This window comes from Eretmochelys imbricata, chromosome 7, assembly GCF_965152235.1.
Source record: "Eretmochelys imbricata isolate rEreImb1 chromosome 7, rEreImb1.hap1, whole genome shotgun sequence".
Classification (NCBI taxonomy): domain Eukaryota; kingdom Metazoa; phylum Chordata; order Testudines; family Cheloniidae; genus Eretmochelys; species Eretmochelys imbricata.
The window spans coordinates 31,287,523-31,309,959 of record NC_135578.1 but is presented as its reverse complement, the minus strand read 5'-3'; the positions used below and the strand labels follow the sequence as shown (position 1 = coordinate 31,309,959).

Genomic DNA, 22,437 nt, shown 5'->3' with positions numbered 1-22,437 from the left:
GCTGATGTTTGGCGGCCTGGGGTGGAATGGGGGGGCCAGGAGGGTGGCTGAGGGAGATGGGGGGGCAGCACTTGGATGGACTCGGGACACATCTAGTAAAATACTTTTATTCAAAATGCAACATCAACGTAACCGCCTTCCCTGCCCCCAGCTCCTACCTTCCCCCACCCCACCCCGGGGCTGCAGCTACTAGCCCTGCCTACAAATGCCCCATTGCCCAAAGCCCCCCTTCCCCCAGCAGAGCAGCATGCACCAAGCAAGGGGGGGTCTCCATAGCTGTGCAGGTGCCTACTGAGCTGCTCTCCTCTAGATGGGGGAGGGGGAATGCCTGATCCCCACTCCCCAGCTCTGTGCTTCTTCCAAGGCCCCTTCAATGCTGCTCCCCCCAGCTCTCCCGCAGCGGCCTCACCCAGTGTTATCGCTGATTACCCCCTTACCTGGAACCCGGCACTCAGGTCCCCCCTGGGAGCCCGTGCTGCCCCTCAAAGTGAGGGAGCTGTGCCCCATTTGGGGGGGGGCTTTGTGCTACTCCTGCCCTTCAACACACAACCCCCCCCCAGCAACTGCTCTGCCAGCCGAGGGCCAGTGTCAGCTCCCCCCACCCCAGTGCCAGGAGAACATTCCCATGCCCATCCCCCCCTCAGGAGATACATCCCCCAGCTCATTCAGCCACGGGAGGGAGCCCCTCCCCACCCCTTGCTGAGGTTCCTGGGGGTGAGGAGGGGTCCCTGTCCTGCACGGGGCACGGCTCACCAGCAGGGGGCTGCCACTCCATTGAACTGATCCCTCTACAAGTAAAAAAAACCCCCTCCCCCCCCACTACCCCCACAGCTGGCATTGGTACCCATGCCCCTTCCTCGATTTTGCCTAGAGACCAACTGGACCACCCTGGGGGGTCCTCTGCTCCCCAGAGGGGTTGGGTTCAGCCAATGCAAGTTCTTCAGTCTCTCCCCTCCCCTGGGGGGGGGGTCCTAGAGCGACCCCTAGTGTGTCACTATCGGGTAGATGAAGGCCCTGACCCCTTAACCAAGCAGGATCCAGGGCACTAAGGAAGCAGGGGACTTCAGCTGTCCTCCTCCCCCCCCAACTCAGAGGGAGCTGGAGGACGGGGGAGGGGGCTCCAGAGCCACGCCCACCAGTGAGGAGTGCTGGGGCCCCCGCCCATGGTTGCGGGAGGCAGCAGGCCGGATGAGTGGCGGGGGTGGCTGGTTGGGCGACAGTCTGGGCTGCAGGAAGCGACCCTGCTGGAGGGGGGGTGGCTGGCGGTGCAGCGTGGGTGCTGTGGGCAGCGTGGGCCGCAGCAAGGGGGGAGGCTGCGACAGCGTGGTGGGTGGCAGCCGGGGGGAGGCAGAGGGCAGAGCTGCTGCACTGGACGCTGGGGGCTGTGGCTGCTGCTGGGCAGAGCGGGACACGGCTGTGATCTGCACCTGCAAGGAGAGAGCAGAGTGAGTGGGGAGCCATGCAGGGTGCCTGGGACTGGCAGGGGAGGGGGCTGTGGGTCGGACTGATGGGCCTTGGCTGGATGTGGGGCACCCAGGGCTGGCAGGGCAGGGGGCTGTGGGTCAGACTGCCGGGGCTCAGCTGAGTGTGTGGGGTGCCCGGGGCTGGCAGGGCAGAGGGCCGTTGGTCAGACTGAGGGAAATGGCAGAGGTGGGGGCTGCGTGTGGTAGAATGAATGGCTGGGATGGCAGGGGGTTGCTGTTTAGATTGAGGGGCACCAGCTAGGCTGGGATTGGAGGGGTCTGTGGGTACAAGTCAGGGGTCTCACCCCTTCCTCACCTCATCGTCGTCCTCACTGCTGGCCAGTGAGACACTGGAGCTCTTGGTGTCATGGGGCGGGGAGCGGCCCCTTGGGGATCCCCCCTGCTCAGCCTCCCACTCCTGCAGCACCTCCTCCAGGTTGAAGCGGCGCCGGTAGCTGACGAAGAAGGTTTTCACCTGGGCCAGCGTCTTGTTGCCGATCACCCCAGCCACGGCCTGGAAATCCTTACCATACCTGCGGATGGCTGGAGAGAGGGGAGGGGATCAGCTACCCAGGGGAGGCAGGGCCCCAGCATGCTGGGAGGAGTCCAGGGGCAGCTACCCACATGAGGGGGCACCAGCTACATCCCCAGGCTGAGGTCACTTAGATACCCAGGGGGCAGCCGTGATGGGAGGGGTGTCTACACCCCGACCCCCGCCCCCTCCCTGGAGCCTCCTCCCCCAGCCCCAGCTCACCCTGCACAGCCAGCAGCTGCTCATCTGTTGTCCAGCGTGAGTTGAACTTGCCGTTCCCCTGGCGGGAGAGTGGAGAGCATCAGGCTAGGACTCAGACCTGCCCTTCCCCTTGTGGCTGGTCCCACCCCTTCCCTCACCCTCCCATGGGGCTGGTACTGGGCTCGCACTTCCTCTCCCCAACCCTTGTGCCCCATGGGAGCTGGGCCCAGCACCTCACCTCCCCCTACATGGGGGTCGGTGTCCCTCATCTCACCTCGGGGGGCCGCAGCTTGTCGATCCCACCCTCCAGGGCCTGCTTCATGCTGCTGTTGATCTGCTTGATGCACTGGACCTGGGTGGATTGGGAGAGAAGGGGCCTGTCAGCGAGAGCTGGGGGCAAAGGGGGTCAGGGGTTACCTGGTGCTTGATGAAGACAAACTGCAGTTCGAGGTGGTGCAGCACCAGGGTGCCCAGATCAGGGCTGGGGGGTTGATAGGCTGATGTGGGGGTCAGGGTTACCTGGCACTTGAGGGAGACGAGCTGTGAGTCGAGGTGGCGCAGCACCAGGGTGCCCATGGCAGGGCTGGGGGGTTGGCAGGTGTGATGGGGGGTCGGGGTTACCTGGCGCTTGAGGGAGACGAGCTGTGAGTCGAGGTGGCGCAGTGCCAGGGTGCCCACGTCAGGGCTGGCCGATATACCAGCGATGTCATCCTGGCTCAGGTACATGCCCTTGGGGGGGCGACGGCGCGAGCGCAGTGGGTGGTGCCGATACTGCGACAGCTGCGCCTCCTTCCTCACAGGCCCTGAGCCCGATCCTGGGCCCGGCCGGCTGCTCGGCAGCTTCTGGTAGCTTGGCTGGGCAGGGAATGGAGCTGGTCTGAGTACAGCGCCCCCTAGGGATCCCTGCTGCAGCACAGTGCCATGGACTGGCTCCTCCCACAACACCCCCTACAGCACAGCACCCCCCACACCATCCCATGGCACAGTGCCCCTACTGACCTCCTGCTGACCCCTGGAGCACAGTGCCCTCTAATGATCCACTGCAGCCCAGGGTCCCCTCTCCCACCCCTCAAAGCACAGAGCCCAAGCAAGTGGGGATGTGCCCTCCCCCACCCACCTGCCTGTGAGCCATCCCACCCCCAACCCCTCACCTCCTTCTTGGGGTCCATGGCATCAAACTCCCCCTCGCTGGCTGCCCGTCCCTCCTCCATCTCGTCGTTACTGGGGGGGAGCATGGCATGGGTTAGAGGGGATGGTACCAAGAACCCCAGGCTGCCCCCCAACCAGACTCCCCAGCCCCTACCCTCCACAACCTCACCACAAACCCCCTGTCCCCACCATCTGCCCTCCACCCCCTCCATGGCCATCTAGCCTGCCCTGCTTCCCTCACCCAGAATCCCCACCCTGCCCACCCCTGTACCTCCCCACTCCCATACCTCACCTGTCATCTCTCTCCTTCTTGCTGAGCAGCCGGCGGGCCTGTCGGTCCATGACACTCGTGCGGCTCCTTGTCTTCTTCCAGGAGTAGTAATACTTCACCAGGCTGGGGATCAGCTTGTCGGGGAGCTGGGGACAGATAAGGGAGGGGGATCAGATGCGTTGGGGGGAGTGGGGAGGTTGAGGCGCTTGGCAGGGGGGTGAGTGGGGAGAATACGATATCTGGGAATGGAGTGGTGAGGTGCTTGGGGAGATTGAATGGTCCAGGGAGGGATGGGATGACAAGGAAGGGGAGAGAGCAGGAGGAGATGCTTGTTGAGGGGACAGACTCAAGAGAGGGATGGGATGCTGGGTGTGGGAGGGGTGGAAGGAGATGCCTGCTGCAGGGGAGACTAGAGGGAGGGATGGGAATGTGGGGAAGGGGGAGATGCATGGGGAGGAAGAGATGGGATACCAGGGGTATGAGGGGCAGAGACTGGAGGCAGAGATGGGATGCCGGGGGGCAGGGGTGGGAGGAGATGCAGGAGGAGGGAGGGATGGGATGCAGTGGGCGTGGGCGAGGGGTGGGAAGAGATGCTGCGGGGGAGTGATGGGGTGAGGGATGGGATGCCAGAGGTATGAGGGGGAGAGCAGATGCTGGTGGGGGGAAGAGACTGGAGGGAGAGAGGGGATGGGGGGGGCAGGGGAGGAGATGCAGGGGGAAGGAGAGATGGGATGCATGGGGAAAAAGTAGGAGGGGGAGAGGAAGGAGAAGCCTGCCAGGATCCCCATGGGAAGGAAGGTGGGCTCCCAGCTATGGAGGGTACAGGAAGTCCCCACCCCCATGCCAGGTCCCTTTGGGGTGAGGTAGCACCATCACACAAGGTAGGGTGGTTGGCATATATCACATATGTTGGCTGCAGGGGGAGATGGGGACATGGTGGCATATACCATCAGCTGGGTGTGGGGTGGGGGGGCAGTGCAGTCATTAGCACATACCACCTGCTGGCTGCAGGGGGAGAGACAGTGGCAAATGCCATTTGGTCACTGTAGAGGAAAGAGAGGGTGCCATATACTATCTATTAGCTGCAGCGGAGGGAGCGGGGCACATACCATCCACTGGCTATGGGATAGGGGGTGGCACAAGCTATCTTTGCTAGCTGCCAGGTGGTGGTTGGTGGCATGTACCATCTTTGCTGGCTGCTGGGTGGGGATGCATGGAACATACTATGTGATGGCTGGGGAGGCAATTGTAGCATATGCCAATTCTGTTGGCTACAGGAGGGATGGCAGGTACCATCTGTTGGCTGGGGGGAGCAGTCATGTCAGGTGCCATCTGCTGGTTGTGCGACAGGGGGCAGGTACCATGTGCCAGCTGCAAGGAGATTGTAGGTACCATGTGCTGGTTGTATGGGGGAGAGGAGTGCAGTGGAATGTACCATCTGCTTGTTTGCAAGGGGTGAGTTGCAAGCACCATCTGCTGGCTGAGGGGGCGTAATAGGCACATACCATCTGCTGGATGCGCGCGAAGCTCTTGCCATGGAAGCTGAACGCCTGCTCGAATAGCACCTTGTCCTCCACCGTCCACTCGTCTGGAAAGGGCGTGAAGTTGGCCAGGTCAGCCAGAGACTTCTCCACATCATGCTTGTGCCACAGCAGCATCCCCAGGGCCTGGGGTGATATGGGGGGTGAGAGGGGCAGCAGCATCCGCAGGGTGGGGAGGGGACGATGAGATGGGGATGATGGGGATCCCCAGGATGGAATGAGGGAGATGAGCTAGGGTGAGGTTTGCTGTGTCCTGGAGGTAGGGTAGGGGAGATGTGTCCCTAAGGTGGGGGAAGATGATGAGACAGGGCAGGAGTGGTCAGCGTCCCCAGGGCAATGGAGGGTGGGTGAGATGGGGGCAAGAGGGTTAAGTATCCCAAGGATGGGGTAGAATCCTGGGGGGGTTGTTGGGGGGAGGCCAGGTCAGGCATCCCGGGGCATGGTGAGGTAAGATGGGGTTGTATCCCTGGGACCTGGGGGACACAAGAATCAAAAGGCCCAAATTCTGTGGGATCTACCCCCACACGGCTGCCCCATGCAGTGTGCGGGGTGGGGGCAATCTACCTGCTCAATGTTGTAGCCATGCTTGTCCTTGGCCATTGCAATGTATTTGTCCACTGGGCAGGAGAGAAGAGATGAGACAAGTCATCAGGACAACTTCCTGCAGGACCCTTCCCTTCCCTCCCAATTCCCACCACCAGACGTATCACATCCACTGTGCAGATTGGCCTGAGACAGCACAGCACATGCATGGCAGGGGGTGTCTGATGCCAAGTGTGTATTGGGCAGGGGTTGGTGTGATACTGAATGTGTATGTGCGGGGAGGGCAAGTGTCTAACACTGAGTCTATGTGTGGGAGGGGTCTGATACCAGTCATGTGTGCACAGCTGTGCCAGAGAGGGCCGGGGGGGGAGGGTGCGTGCATGTGGGGACATGCCTGGAAGGGATGTGCATGCACGGTGGGTGTGTCTGATGTGGGGGCATGCATGTCGGGTGAGTGTCTGATACACAGGGGTGTGCACGAATGGGATGTCTGATGTGCGGTTATGCATGCGGGGTGCACCTGTGATACACGAGGGGTGCACGCAGGGTGGCGTCTCTGGAACCTGAGGGGTGTGCATGCAAGGGGGGTGTCTGATGCTGTGGGGCTGGATATTTGTCTCTCTGTGTTGGGGTCTGAGATCAGCAAGTGTGAGAACCATCCAGCCCCCCTGCCCCGTCTCACCCAAGGGACATTCTGTCTAAGCCCACACTCCCCCTGTACTCCTGCAGTGCAAGAAGTTGATCCCCAGAGTGGACCCTCCCCACTCCATTTCTCTGATCCCAACCCTGCCCTGCCCTGCAGGATGGGGAAGCAGGGCCCTGGGCAGTGAATATCTCTAGAAGGAGGGGGGCAAGCCATGGCCATCTCCCCCAGGTCCTAAACCCCACTGGAGCAAGAGCCGAAGAGTTAGAAATGACTCATCTAGAGCATCTGTGGGGGAAAGCAGAGGGGAGGAGCAGCATGTGGGGGCCAGGGGAGGAGTAAGGGGGCAGTATGCTGGGTGGGGCAGAGGGGATTGCTAGGCCAAGGAAAGGGGGAGAGAGATTTGCTGCCCATGGGAAAGGGGGGCAGCACACTGGGCGTGGGGGGAGGGGTTTGCTGGGGGCAGCTGTGCACTGGGCTAGGAAAGGCATTCTGGGCTTGGGGGACAAAGGGGATTGCTGGGTGGGGGAGGGCGCAGCCCTCTGGGCTGTGGAGGTTGCTGGGTGGGCCCGGGGGGATAGAGGTTGGGGAGGGGAGGAGGTAGCATGCTGGGCTGGCAAACGAGGGGGCTGTGGGAGATGGGCAGTGCACTGGGCCAGGGGAAAGAGGCAGTGAGCTACGCTTGGGCAGGGAGGAAGAGAGGGCCATGTGCTGAGCTGGATTGGGGCATTGATTGGCAGGGGAAGGGGGCATTGCTGTGCCAGAGGAGGGAGAGAGGGGTTGCTGGGCTGGTGCCTTGCCCAGTCAGGGCAGCGGGAGGGGGGAACAGCCACAGCCAGCAGGTGCCTTGGCTGTGGTGCCCATGTGCTAATGATAGGGGCTAGGGGCTGCTCACATTTGGCATCTGACACGCAGTGGTTGGGCGACCAGACCAGCATCCCCTTCAGCTCCTTGTTGCTGTAGCGAGCGGGGCTTTCTGCATCAGACAGACAGGAGACAAAGGGTCAGCACAGAGCTCCCCCTGCCAGACACTCCTGGGCCCCACACATCACAGCCCCCAAGCCCCTGCTCCACTCTAGGATTCACCCCACAAAATGAAGAGGGCAGCAGGAACCAAGACCCCACAGCTCTGCCAGTGCCCCTCAATCCTGACCCACAGCCCCGTTATGCTCCGCCCACCGCACAGCTCTGATGATGCCCCTCAACCCCAACCGACAGCCACAGTGAGAGAAAAGCAACTGTACTGAGCCCCCCAGCAGCCCAGCTGGCAGCGGAGGCAGCTGTAGCTCTATGCCAGGAAAAGCTTCTTGCTGTGCCAATGCACAAGTGTGGGGAGGAGAGACTATGGGCACAGTCAGGCCCAGAGTATGTTGCTCTGCTCCTGGTAATGGGGGAGGTGGGGCATTGGGAGGGCAGGCACCATGCATGGAGGAAGCGAGTACACTTTTCCCCTCTGCTCCTCCGCCCTTTTGAACCTTAATAAAGCCCAGCACCCCCATTCAATCCCACTCAACCCCACCCAGGCACTGTCTTGGGGGAGGGGGCTCCCTCAACATGTGAGGGGGGGGAAGGCTGCCTGCAGACAAACCAACCCCCCACTCCTCTCTCTGCTCCCCCCATCAAGCCCTCACTGAGTGAGGCTGGGTGGGTACAGCCATTGATCCTGGGAGACTGGAGTTAGGATTTCTAAAGAGTGGTGCCCCCTGCTGTCTCTGCCCCTCCCCAGGAATCCAGACAGCATCAGTACCCTTACCTGGCTTGCACTCAGGGATCACAGCTTGGTAATCAGCCCCCACCCGAATCATGCTGTCTACAAGGGAAGGAGAGGGGCAGGTGTGAGGGAGCAGCTGCAGTTGAAGGAGAGAACCCAGGCGTTAGTCCCTCAACCCCTAGCTGCCCTCCCCTAAGGGAGGGAAATCTTGGACTTTCCTGTGAGTTCCAAGCGCCCATAGAACAGGGCTGAGATGTGACATGGATTAGTTGGGAGGCCCCCCCAAGATGCTGCAGGAAGTGATGGCTCAGTAGGGGGTGCTCTCCCCTTCAGTCAGTGCTGACCCCAGTGCCCCAGTTAAGCACTAGGGGGCGCTGTGCTGCATGAAGTGAGATGGGGCTCATTAGGGGTCTCTACCCTCCCAGTCAGTGCTGGCCCTAATGCAGTATTAATTCCTAGCTCTGGTAATACCATTCTTCCTAAATACTCGGTCAAATAAGTACAGCTTCTCCTTCACTTCCCAAACTACAGTGTAGCTTTGTTTAGCTGTTAATCAGCCCAGACAGCCCTCCCCAGAGATGGCTGCATCCCAGCACCAGGCCAGGGATCCCTGTATATAAACAGCCCTCGCGGCCCATGCCCCCCCCCCCCCGCGCGCAGCTGCATATCAGAGTTGGACAAGCAATCTAGCCCTAGACGCACTGGTCCACGGGGGGTGGGGGGCTACACTATCCCATTCCCCTCTCTACTTCCCACCCCACCCCTGGCTCTCTTTCCCAGGAAGCCTGACTTGTCACAGCTGCAGCCTGATCTGGAAGCATTTAGCCAGCGCCTGCCAAGGAGCTGCCCTGCTTTCACTTTCCGGCACGGGGCCCAAGAAACACACGCAAGGGAGGGGGGAATGGGGAGAGGACGTGGTGGGGGGAGGTCTGCTCCTAGGAGGATCCCACACCCACAGGCAAGCTAGAATGGGAAGGGCTCCCAGCTGTTGATGGGTACCACCCAGGTAGTTACCCCCTTCCTGAACACTATATAACCCCCACCCTCCAGGATGCACCCCACCCCCGGCAGGGGGTGGTGGCTGGCTGCAGCGCAGTTGTGACAGGCGCTCTCGCTGGGGAGGAGGGGGGTGTCTTTGGCAGAATTTCCCAGTATCTTGACCAGCTGGGGGCGGTGGGACACCACCCCCCCTGCACACTTGGAGGAAGAACATGAGAGGTCTCGGAGGTGAGACACCCCCCCCCCTTTCCTTAGTGATGGGCTAACAGGGCTGGCAAGGGAGGGTGTTCAAACAGCAGACTAGCACTCCACCCTGTTGACTCCCCACCCCGTACTCCTGGGTTGCTTGTGCCTCCCCAGAGCCAGCAGCAAAGGGGCGTAACTGTCCCCCCACACACATTCCCCGAACGGATTCCACATGGCCGGTGGGAGGAATCGGCCGCTCTAATCTCCTCGGAGCCCCCCAGCACATCCCTTGCTGGCGCTGGTGTGCGGCGGGGGGAGGGGGGCTAACAAAGCCGACTGACGCTGGGAGGCAGCAGGCACACACGAGGGCGCCAGGGGACAATGGGGTCGAATCTGTTAGGAAAAGCAACCTTCCAGTGATGCCCCAGCTCTTTGTTCAGCCGGGAGCGCCCCTTTGCGCACCCTGGGGCTAAGTTTGGGAAGGGGTTGCCCCCCCAACACCCCAGTGTTGTTCTGTGTGTCGTCGTCCCCCCCGCCGCTCCCAGGGATCGGGCCCCAGCTAGGATTGCAGGAGAAATAATATTCCAGCATTGTTGTATTCTACACTGTATTCTAGTCCCGGGCCGCCCCGGCTAACCCCAGGAGCCATGGCGGTCACCACGTCTCCCTGTTGGACGCCAGGTGAGGAGGGGATCCTGAGACGCCTTAGAAAGTGGGGTTAATTCAAGTCACTAGGGAGATAGCATCCTCCCTCCCCGCGCGCTTCCCGATTCTGGGGGAACCGGGCCACACGCTGTCACTTCCCCAGACCTGGGAAGTTGTCGCCAGCTCCCTATCCCTGACCCTTAGGGCCTCTCACTCCAGCGGAGTTTTTCTCCTCCACGGGAAGATGCGGTCTGCAAGCGTGGCGTGACCTCCCCGTCCACACGCGTGGCGCACCACGACCCCCCCTCGACCGCACGCGTGGCGTGAGCCCCCACCAAGTCCACGCTCGTGGCGTGTCACGACCCCCCAGTCCACATGCGTGTAGCAAGTGAATCATCCTCGGCTCCCGTTCCGGGACACGCACGCGTGATCCGTGTGTGGAGTGGACCGTAGCTGGCTCCCTGCCCCTTGCACAATAGCTGTGCCCCCAGTCTGGCACTTACCATGCGAATGCTCTTCTTCGCTGCTCTCATCCTCCGAGGTCTGATGATTGCCATTGGTGGCCGATTTCGCCCGGCTCCTCGACAGGATCCCGGAGGCTGGGCCGGATTTTTCCATCACGGAAGGCATTGCCCCCCCAGCTCCCTCTGCTTTGCGGCCCCCTCCACCACAGGAATCCCCCCCTTTAGCTCTGGTTCAGGGTGGAGGACACGCGCGCGCTGGTCGGTGGCGACTTGAAACAATCCAAAATTAAAACAGCGAAGGGGCGAAACTTACAACCCCAGAAAAATCCATGGGGGGCGGATCCCAGGGTGGAGGGATCCCCAAAATTCCCTGCAAAGGGGGGAGGATTTCAGGGTTTCTTTTCCCAGATTGAAATCTTTCCTCCCATTCAAAAGTTTCCCAAACTCCCCTGAAATGAGGGGGGGGGACGACTTTCCAACAAACCCCTTTGCTCCCAACACCTGAAATTCCAGATGCTTCTCCCCCCGCAAAAAATAACCTACCAAATGCAAAAAACGGGGAGGGAGTTGGGTTAAAAATTAGGGATTTCCCCCCAACTCTCCCCTGGGGACGATCTGACCCCAGTTTCCTTCTATGGCTTCTTTCTTCCTCCAAAGATGTAGCAACTTGTGCACAAAAATAAAAGTGACCTCCAGGAGTAAGGGGTGGAAATGGGGTAGGGGGTCCTGATTCCAGGGGCTGGGGATGCTGCAAGAAGAGGGGGGTTGACTCAGTGTGTGTGGTGGAGGGGGGAACCCTGGTGGGAAAGTTGCGTGGGCAGGAGGTTTTACAGGAGCTCCGGTGCCTGCCTCCGTCTCTCCTCACACACACACACACAATGAGAGTCAGACTGGAGCTTCCTCGGTCGGCTCCTGCTGCTTGCTGCTGCTGGGGAAAAGTAGTTCCAGCTCCCCTGGCCTCAGCACCTCCCAGCTGAACCCCTCCGCCTGGATGCACATCTGGCCAGAGGGGGGCAGGCAGGGGCAAGAGGCAGGCAGAAGGAGGGGGAGAGAGAGTTGAGCCCAGATGTGTATGTAAGGAGGGGGATGTACTGAATGAGAAGAGCTGCTGGGTGGGTCTTTATGTTGTCTTTTAAAATGCCACTCTCCCTGCAGAAGGGATGAAAGAGAGAAAATGAGAGAAATGGAGGGCTGTTCAGAGACAGAGACACCCAGGGGTGCTGGAATCATTTCTATAGTAGGGGTCCTAAGAGCCACTGAACCAAACTGTAAACCCTGAATAGAATGGAAGCCACTTCAAGTCAAGGGGTGCAGCATCCCCAGCACCCCTAATTCCAGCACCTATGGAGACAGCCCCCACCCCAGGAGCTTTTTCAATGGGTATATTTCTCCCCACCCAGTACACACCCTCCCCTTTCTGCCTATTGCACTGTATACCTTCTTGGACCAGATGTGCTTAGCATATGTGAATGAATATAGATAAATGGATAGATGAATAGAATAGATATGCATACATAGATTTAAATATGTATATAGAGAGATAGATTAGATAAAGGAGTATATATGGGGAGAGACAGAGATGGATAAATGGAGAGGTATGTGGGGTGATAGATGGATATTTATGGATAGATGGATCAATAGATAGAGGTGTATGTATGGGGATGGATGGCAGGTAGGTAGATAGAGGGGTGTGTATAGGAACAGATGGATAGCTAGATATAGGTCTATAACATCTATTCTCTCAGCCTATCACTTCTAGGAGAATCCCTTGTAATATATTTATTAGCACAGTATTACCATTGTTTTCTTATGTTTATGTCAAGTAAATTAATGCTTCCTTCAATTTTTTTTTCTTTTTACCTTTCTAGCCCTCCTGTCACTGGATAGCCACCCCAGGGAACACATGGGGGTGGGGGGGTGTAAAATATACCCTAGCAGCTGTTCAATGGCACTTTAAATAAAGGAGAAGTGGACATCCTCAAGTAAAACTCAAATCTATCTAAGTAGTATACGCAGAGCTCATACTTACCCAACACTTCCCATTATTAGAGCCTGTTTTCAGTTGCTTATAACTTTGCCAAACTTTAACCATTCAGCCTGAAATTTTCCATGCTGGGTGTCTGCCTCAGGAAGAACTTTTTTGGCAAATCTCAGCAAAAACAGTTCAGCCATTCCTGAGAATGAGATTAGGGAAAAATACATTGTTTGGCCCATGCTAACAATATTAAGAATAAACTCACATCCTACTCACACCCCCAACCTCAGGAAGGGATCAAAGGGGTTAATAATCCAATGGAGATTTTAAGGCACATTTTTGCTAATAGCTGGATTTTGCCAGCTGGTTTTAAACCTTCCCCCACTTTTGCATAAAGTTCTGAGGTGCAAAAAAGCAGACCAGATCCCTCTCCAGTACGAGGGAAAGTAGCAGGGGGTGAGAGAAGAAGCTGTTTATCCCTAGACTCTGTGATCATCTAGTAGGTTGGGTGCTGAGCTACTCTCTAGCATAGGCTGTTTGTCCCTTCACAGTGCTGGTATTGCTGGGGGTTGGGTAGGTATGGGGGGAGGCCCTCTGGGAGCTGACTGGAGATTTGCTTGTTTCCCAGCTGATTAGCTGGATTGGAATGCAGGAGTCAGGTATTTATTTGGGTTACTTTGATGTAAATTGGTTACTCCAGATTTACACCACATAGCAGAACCTCAGATCAGGAATAGGACTATGCTGAATACATGCAATCAGTGCACAAAACCCACCAACACTCGTGTGCACACAACCAACTCACACAAGCAGCAAACACAATCAACACGTGCACAAAACCAGTTCAATCAGCTCACATATATCACACACAACTAGCACACACAAACACAAATACAGTGGGCCCACTTCATCTTGTGCAAAGCAAGTGCCCAGCACTGCCATTCTGTGCTGCTGGTGTTTCATATCCACTGTGCCCTGAGCATGTCTCTCTGGGCTGTGGCTGAGAACCAGGCCATAGGATGTTTAGGTCCAACTAGCTTGTGTTGTATTGATGGGTCTGTTCAAGGGCTAACGATGTTGGATGTGATTGAGGGAGGAAGTGGGGGGTTGATTTCTGCAGACCACCAACAAACCACCTGGCTCAAGCGGCACAGAACGGGTTGGGGATGGGAACAGGAACATACACAATGCCCAGGGATTTGGCAGACTGCATAGCTTCCACTGTAGCAGCCATCTCCAGGCCCTGGCCGGGTGGGGTGAGCAGAAGGGGATCCCAGTCCTTGGTTCCCCCTGATGTTGTAGGGACCCTGGCCCGCCCAGCTAGTATTGTGTTTAGAGACAACAGCAACAGTGGAGCGAACACTATCCATTCCCATATATACCCCTCTAAACTATCCATCCATCTATCTAGCTAAGTAGTACAGGCAGAGCTGGTAGAGAAGTTTACCCAATACTTCCCACTATGAGACCCTGTTTCTAGTTGCTTACAGCTTTGGCAACCCCCTGCCCCTGGCCACCACCACATGTACAAGTGTCTGTCTGCCTCTGCATCCCCATGCACATGCCTCTGAATTCCTCCATCTCCATACACCCCCCCCCATCTCCCCATACACGTCCTTTATCCATCCATCTCCCTGTCCCATCCATCTACTCCTCCCTCTTTCCCCACAGACACCCCTACATCTCAAATGCTCCCATCCTGGCAGTATTCTAATCACTGCCCCAGTGCCACAAACTCCCCCCATTACATGCCCCCACAACCCCTGGCAGCCTCCACACTGTTGTCAGCTGGAAGATGCAGCCCAGGCTCCATCCCCCAGTGTAAGGGAAGCTCTCTGCTGACCTTTTTTTTTTTCTCTTTCTCCTTCTCCTTTCCCCACCCCCTCCCCCTGCAGCCCAACAAAGCGGCGCCATTGTCTGAGCAGACACCTGCTCGCCTGGCCCTCCCTCTCCACCACTGAGACAGGCCTGGAGAAACGGCTGGGCTGTGGGAGGGAGTCTGTAAACACACCACTGGTGGGTGGCAGGAGGTGGGGGGTGGGAAGAGACACAATGGGAGCAGTAGGCTGGGGGGAAGCTGGTACAGGGATGGTGGGGAACTCCAGGGGAGCATGGGTATGGGGGAGCTCCCCCCACGCAGCCGGTGCTACTGGCACTGTGCAGGAGTGGTGGGGAACCCCAGTGCTAATATAGGCAGAACAGCAGCAGCAAACATGAGTGAAAGGCCACCCTGTCCTCTTTCCATGTGTGGGGTAACCGCTGACTCCTTGCTAGATGTGTGCTGCTACTCCCCCCCACACACACACACACACTTTGAATGATGCTCCAGGAGTGGGAGTAGGAGGCTAAATGTCTCAGCAGAGACATCAGGTTGGCATTGAGCCCAATTCTTCTCTTGCCAGGAGACCAGAATCAGGGCCCCTTTCCCCTCCCCATCTGGTAGCACAGGGCTCAGACCCCCTCTCCCCTGGGGGATGTTCCAAAGATGGAAGGAGTTATTTTCAGATGCTCAATGTCAGGGCAGGATGGAGAATGCAGCAGCTGGGAGCTCTGGCCGCCCACTCTTTTTGCAGAGGAGAAATGGGGGGTGTGCCAAGGAGATGCTGCTGGGGAGTCTGAGTGTGAGATACAGGCCCACACTTTGTTCCCATGGCAGCGGTGGGATGGGCTGAGATATCCCCCTCACACCAGCCCCTGAGTTAGTGCCCCCTGGGCTTTTTTGGGAAGCTCAAGCACTATACTGCCCCTCCCAGAGGACCATCCATGGGGATCCCCCCCAGGACCTCCCCTGCGCTGGAAGTCTGGTTCCCTTGCTCCCAACCCACTTAACACACAGCACCTGTCACAGGGAGTCAGCAGGAGCACAGGGGGGATGGGCAGGGTCACCAGAGTTGGGGGTGGATTCCCTCTGCAGGGTTGCTGAGCCAGCTGGCCCTTGACAGAGAGGGACTGTGTGTGTGGGTGGGAGAGAGATGCTGTGTATATGAGACTGAAATTGTGTATAAGAGAGAGAGACTGACAGAGATTTTGTGTATGATTGTGTGTGTGCGGCTGCCTGTGTAACTGCCTGTGTATGTGACTCTGAGTGTGACACTGTGTGCATGTGTCTCACACACTCACACTGCATGTGTCTCTGTCTCGCACGTGCACTCACGCCCTGTGTCTATTCGATGGGAATTTTCCTCTCTCCTTTCCAAACCCCAAACTATAATCAGGCTCCTAAATTTAGCAGCCACCAATGAGGGCAGCCTGGCCCCCCCGCCCGCCTGCCGAGCATGAGGCCACTGGGGCCTGCCTGCCACCGTCAGCAGGAGCGCTTGCTTCATCCACCCGCCCTCCAGCTGCAGTTGTGGGATGAGGCACCCATAGGCTGGGGAGAATGAAGTTCCTGCTGCAAAATCCCTGCTCCTCCCAGCATGCAGGCTACTTCCCCAGGGCCATTCGCAGTTGGGGATTCAGACTCATTGCACGTGCATGTGTGCATGTTTGTGTATGCATGTGCATGTACATTCGTGTTTGTATTTGTGCATTAATGTGGATTATGTGTACATGCATGCCTGTGTATGTTGCGTTTGCATGCATGTATGCATGCTTTTGTGTTCGTATGTGCAATACACAGCTCAAGCTCTGAATTCCCAGGTCTGGGTGTTTCATCATGAAGAGGCTGATCATCAAAGCCAAAGGGCGGGGGGATGATGCAGGGCCAGCAAGAGGAGAGCTCTATCCAGCTCCAGCCACTCTCCATCCTGCTGCAGATGAAAGGATGCCATGCCTCCCTCCTGGGAGCGGCTGGGGCAGCGCTGCAACCAGCCTGGAGCAGCAGGGAGGGGGGCCTGACTGGGGTCATGTGTATACACACACACAGAGGCTCCACACACTGCCTCTGCCTCACTCTTCCCAGCAGGCACATAACAGCCTGCCCCTGCCCCAAATATGCAGCCACTATACACACACAGCATCACACACTGCCACCCTCCAACACACACAAACATGCGGCACCACGTGCTGCCACCCCCAAACTCACACAGCATCACATGTGCTGCCTTCCAACACACACAGCACTGCACACTGCCACCATCCAACACACACATCACACACTGCCACCCCCACACATGCAGCACCACACACTGCAACCCTCAAACATACACAGACACACACTGCCACCCACAAACACACATACGCAGCATCACACACTGCCAACCCTAACACACAGAGCAACACACTGCCACCCTCCAACACACACACACAGCATCACACACTGACACCCCAACACACACACGCAGCACCACACACTGCAACCCTCCAACATACACACACACTGCCACTCCTCAAAACACACACACATGCAGCACCACACACTGCAACCCTCAAACATACACAGACACACACTGCCACCCACAAACACACAAACAGCAACACACTGCCACCCACCAACACACACAGCAACACACTGCCATCCCCAATACATACACGCAGCACCACAAACTGCCACCATGCAACACACATACCCACACACATGGAGCACTACACACTCTCACACTACCTTCCAACACACACACATGCAGCACCAAACACTACCACCTCCTAACACACACACGCAGCACCACACATTACCACCTCCCAATATACACACACACAGCACCACACACTGCCTCTCCCCAACACACACACGCCTCTTCCCAACACACACACATGAAGTACCACACACTGCCACCTCCCATCACACACACGCAGCACCACACACTAACATCCCAAACATACACACACACACCACACACTGCCACCCCCAAACACAAACACACAGCACCACACACGGCCTCCATACACTCAAATCAGCACCACACACTGCCACCTCTCCCCCTCCCAAACACACACACTGATACCACATGCTGCCTCTTCCCCAAACCCATCAGACCCCCCCCTCACAACTATATACACAATGGCATCATATATTTCCTGCCCCTCACCCCCCGACACACAACCATAATGCTACTCCACACGCACACAATCACACCACACGGATGCTGTCTCCCACCCCCATCACACACTCCTCTCCTTCCCACAGATGCACAGCCACTTTACACATATGCTTCTTGCAATCACGCATGCACTCAGGCTTCAAAATACAGTCAAACACTCCCACAACCTTCTGCAGGCTGACATGTACCTCCCCCACATCCATACACATCCACCCCACCCCCAACAGGTAAAAACACTCACACCCCACCATACACTCACTTACCTCCCCAATGCTCCCTCTCCAATATACACTCGCACCCCAACACACAGCCCACTCACACAGCTCAACACACATATCTTTCCCCCACTTTAAGGCTATTGTTTGACAACTTTATCCAATCCACTACTTGGTGTTTCCAGTGTTATCCCCCCAGCCTTGCTCACTCCTTCCTCCTGCAGCTCCCACAAACATGTGTACCCCAAGCTCTCAGCTTCTGCCGCCAAGCAAATTGTGACCTCAGCACCCACTCCACCCCCAGTCAGAAATGTGTATTGAGTCGGCAGGGGGAGGGGGAAATTACATCTGTGCTGTGCAGTGCCAGTAAGGCCTGCACAGACAATGGCTGCACCAGGAGGCTGGCTCCCAGAAGCATCTGCTTGGAGGTGGTGGGGGTGGGGGAGTTGGATGGGCTTTTAGGGGAGAGATTTGGACGGGGCGGGGGTGGGTGGATGGAATTTTAGGGGCTGGACTGGATGGGATTTGTGGGGGACTCTAGATGGGATTTTAGGGGGCTCTATGGGATTTTGGGGGACTCTATGGGATTGAGGTCTGAATGGGATTTATAGGGGGCTCTAGTTGTATTTTAGTGGGAGGCATGATGGGATTTATGGGAGACTATGGGATTTGGGGGCACTGGATGGGATTTTTTGGGGGGTGGATGGGAGGCTCTGTATAGGATATTGGGGATGGAAGGGATTTATGCGGGACCATGGATGGAATTCTGGGGTGTGGGGGGGACTTATGTGGTGTCCGGATGGGATTTGGGGGGACTAGATGGGATTTATGGGGACCTTGTATGGAATTGTATTCCCACCACCACTAATAAAGGGGAAGGAGCCTGTGCAACAAATGCCCTGAGCTGCTCCATCCTCCAGTGCACATGGTGTGGCAAATCCAAGTTTACTTTTTGCAGTAAATTTCCCCTCAATCCCATACATCTTAATACCCCCCCTCCATGGTGGAGGGCGGGGGTAAGATCAGGAGAGACAGACTCCCTCTTTTGTGCAGCCACACAAAGAACAAGGAGTGGAAGCAGATGCCATCTGCTCCCTGCAACCTGATGGTCTTAAAGAGACACCGACCTTTTTCCCCCTTTCTCCTCCTGCCTCATCCTACCTTGAGCTGCCCCAGAGATGGAGGGAGGGTGCTAGGCCTACCATTGTTCTGATCCGAGCGGGAGGGGAGAGGGGTCAGAAGGGGTCTCTCGCTACACCCCAGATCTGCTTGAATGAGGCATTGGTATGACTGGGAAGGAGCTAACTGGAACAAATATGTACACACCCTCATGCTGGGTACCACTGGGCTGAGGCCTAGGGATAAAAGCATAGATGGGCATTCTGCCCACACGGCAAATAATGGGCACACATAGTGCTATGCATGCGCACATCACTCAGACACAGGGCATCCTGTGGTCACACGTCACACACACGGGTGATGAGAGCCCGGAGCCCCATGTCCACCGCTCCAGGGGTTACACCTTCAGCAGTAGCAGCTGATCCTGCCACTCTGTGCCAAGCCATGATGCTATCTGCTCTACCAGACTGGGAGGGGAATGAGCCAGGCTGCCCCCTCAGCAACCCTCCCTTTCCCCAGTTAAGGCTGGCAGGAAGGATACAGGGTTTATGAGCAGTGCCATGTGAAAGGGAGTGAAATGAATCCCCAACACTAGGCCCCCAAATCCAGACACACCGGGAGCTGCTATGGGAAGGCAGGTCAGATGGGGGAATTTTAGTGCAGAGGGGGCAGTGCGCTTCCTGGGTCTGGGCAATGGGGTACGAGGGGCTAGATGGTGGAAATCTCAGCACACAAGGGGCAACAGACTTCTCATGCCTGGGGCACACGCAATTTTGGTGGGCAGAGCAATATGGAAGATAAAAGGGGGGTTCCTAGTGCAGAGGTGGCAGTGTGTTCCCTGGGGTTGGTGCAGACGCAGCAATGAGGGGCAGAACAGTGTGTGTGGGGGTGTTAAAATGGGGATGATTTTAAGGCAGGGAGCCAGTGTGCTCCCTGGGGTTAGTTTAACTGAAGCACTGGGGACAGAGAAATGGGGGGTAAGATGGGGAGCTCTTTGGGTGTGGGGCAGTGAGCTTCCTGGTGCAGTTGCAGCACTCAGGGGGAGAGGGCAGAGCAATGGTTTTGTATGTGTGTGTTGGGGGTGTATTGCCCTGTCTAAGATTAGCTGCTCCCCCTCGTACTTCAGGCTCCTGCTTTTAACTGGGGCAGGGGCATTTTCATCTGGGCTTCAGGGTCTCCCCACTCCGGAACAAGGATATTGGAACTTGCCGTCTCCAGCAGGCCAGGAAAGGAGCCAACGTGGCAAAGCGCACCCCCCTCCCACCACCCTCGTCCTTTCCCCGGAGACAGGATACATGAGCTGGCTGCGTGCAGAGCTGAGGAAAGGCGATCTAGCCCTGCATGGCCCCCCTGCTCCCGCCCCCACCTCTACCCGCAAGAGGATGGATGCAATTCCTGGGTAGCAAACTCAGACCCTCTCAAAAGCCAGGCTGGATGGAGGAGATGGGAGAGGCTGCTGGGGTATGTGGGGTGTGTGATGCAGGGATGAGAGTTTGGGGAGGATGTTGTTCAGAGTATCCCCCACTTTTAACCCCTGCAGGTAAATGGTACTGTGTTTGCAAAGCAGAAAGAGAGGGGAGAGTCAAGGCCACAGACTATGCTTTATGACCCAGCACAATCTTTCCTGCTCAGGAGGGACCCAGAACTGGAACAGTGGATGGTGGCGGATTTCCAATCAGGATGGAGGGGCATCTACAGAGCTCAGTGTGTGCATAAGAACCCCAGGGCTGGGACAGCAAGGGCCTCTGGAGTGGGATTAGGAGTCATCTCTCATGCTGTGCCCTGGAATCCTCCCTTGGCCCTTGCTCCCCTCAGCCTGGGATTTGCATTGATACTTTGGGAACCAGAGCCCTGTGGCTTGCTGCCTGGTAAACAACCAGTCTCACTAGGCTCCCATGAGCATTTCTCAGAGTTAGGGTAAAGTGAATTCACTCACATAGACAGAAAGGACATGGGTCTGGAAAGTCTGGTGTGTGCTACTATGGTCAAACTGCTTCTCTGTGCCTCAGTTTCCCTCTCTTAAGAAATGGGGATAGTGCTATGGAGAAGGAGGTTTGACAAGACCTTCTCAGAGCAGCCTGTGGGCAGCCAGTGAGGTCTAGGGTTGGCCCTCCATGCTTAGTGATTCCATTTCCCCTCAGCTCAGCCACTGTGAAATGGCTCTTTTCAACTGGGAGCATTTCTTCTAAAGGTGACGCTGGGTCTGGTAGCACAACCTGAGCCTAGGATCATATGACCCAGCCAAGCCAGGCATTCATGGGGTAACGGCCTTGTTATGCGCTCCCTACCAGTCCTCTCCCGACCCACTTCCATGAATTCACCACTTGCTGCTCCCAAGTAGGATGGCTCTCAGTCCTCCCCCTTGCCATCTCCACAGACTTGATGAAGGGACTCTGCAATGCTGGCGCCCTCTGGTGTCTGCTTGAGCCCAGATCGACAATTGATTCATCACAATTATTATTACTAATTATTTGTATTGCAGTAGTGTAGAACAAAAGGACGGTGCCTGCTCCAATCTAAGTAAATTTTAGATCATTAGACAATTATTCTCATCTGACCTCAAACCTGTTGCCAAAAAGAGGGTAATGAAAATTCAGTAGCCCAAGCACAAAATCTACTTGCCTGAGGGCAATTACAAAAATTGTCTCCCCACTCCTACCCTACCCCAAAAAGTCCCTATCCTGGAGAAATGGATGAAGAGGGTGTTGCAGTCTGCAGTAAATGGCAGCTGACAAGCAAGGTTATTAATTATTTTTGTTGCGATTCTAATAGGGTCATTTTGAACCCTGCTCTACGTTTAGATAGCAAGATGAGTAATATAATCTAGTCCCTTTGGAATTATGAATGGGGAAACTGAAGCACAGAGAGGCAAAATGACCCGCCTGAGTTTGCCACCCATTTGGGATCAGACACAGAGTTCCTAATTCTCAGTCCCATGTCTGCCTTTTAGTCGTTTGCAGCTACGCTGCACCTTTCACTCCACAGTGCTGCAGAATTTCTACACACAGAACACTCCTGAGATGCCACTGCCTTTTGGGTGGAGCATGGTAATGAGTTCAGGGGGCACTGAGGCAAATGCCAAGCACCAGAGGATTTTAAGTCTTTGGACACATGGGGATTAGTACAACTGGGGACGCTAGGAACTGTGAAGCTGATGCTTAGGAGCTGAGCCATTGCCAGGAGTAAGAACAGCAACTGAGAGGCCTTCCAAACCCTGCGGGGTGTCAGTCCATCATCAGCTAGGCCCACTCCCCAATTCATCTCCTGCCCTCCTCTACAACCTCCCTGCTTTATCCATCACCCTCCTTTACAACCCGTCCCTGTCTTCCCTCCTCTCTCCCACCCACTTTCCTGGTCCTCTCTTTTCTCCCTGTGCCTTCTCCTTCTACCCACCCGCCACTTCCCTCTTCCCCTATGCCCTCCCCTCCCATCCCCGCCTGCCCTCCCAGTGGCGCTTAAACAGTTTTTAGAGTGAGGGTGCACTGCCCCTTGCCCGTCTGCACCTCTCACCACTCCCTACAGCTGGGGCCGGGAGCAGGGCTGTGGCTTCAGGAGGGGCCTTGGATAGGGTAAGGGGGCCGAGGTGGGCTGGGGGAGGATGTGGAGCCCTGGGCCGGCGGTGGGTGTGGAGCCCTGGACCAGGGCCAAGGCCAGGAGCAGAGCCCCAGCTGCGGAGCTGGCAGCCTGGACCCTGGGTGCGGAGCCAGGAGCAGAGTCCTGGGTGCGGGGCCGGCAGCCAGGACCTCATGTGCAGGGCCAGCAGCTGGAACCCTGTGTGTGGGGCTGGCATCGGAGTCCCCA

The 22,437-nt window shown here is 56.9% G+C and overlaps 1 protein-coding gene across 1 annotated transcript; it reads right to left on the bottom strand.

Annotated features, from left to right (window-relative positions):
• Window positions 1–1,088: 1,088 nt before the first annotated feature.
• On the bottom strand, window positions 1,089–10,514 carry RCOR2 (REST corepressor 2). The gene is made up of 12 exons (XM_077821811.1): window positions 10,388–10,514; window positions 8,097–8,153; window positions 7,239–7,319; window positions 5,722–5,774; window positions 5,122–5,283; window positions 3,638–3,762; window positions 3,348–3,417; window positions 2,716–3,051; window positions 2,471–2,548; window positions 2,218–2,275; window positions 1,780–2,006; window positions 1,089–1,427 (listed from the first exon to the last, which is right to left on the bottom strand). The coding sequence occupies exons 1-12, from the start codon at window positions 10,512–10,514 to the stop codon at window positions 1,089–1,091; spliced, it is 1,713 nt and encodes a 570-aa protein (XP_077677937.1).
• Window positions 10,515–22,437: the final 11,923 nt, after the last annotated feature.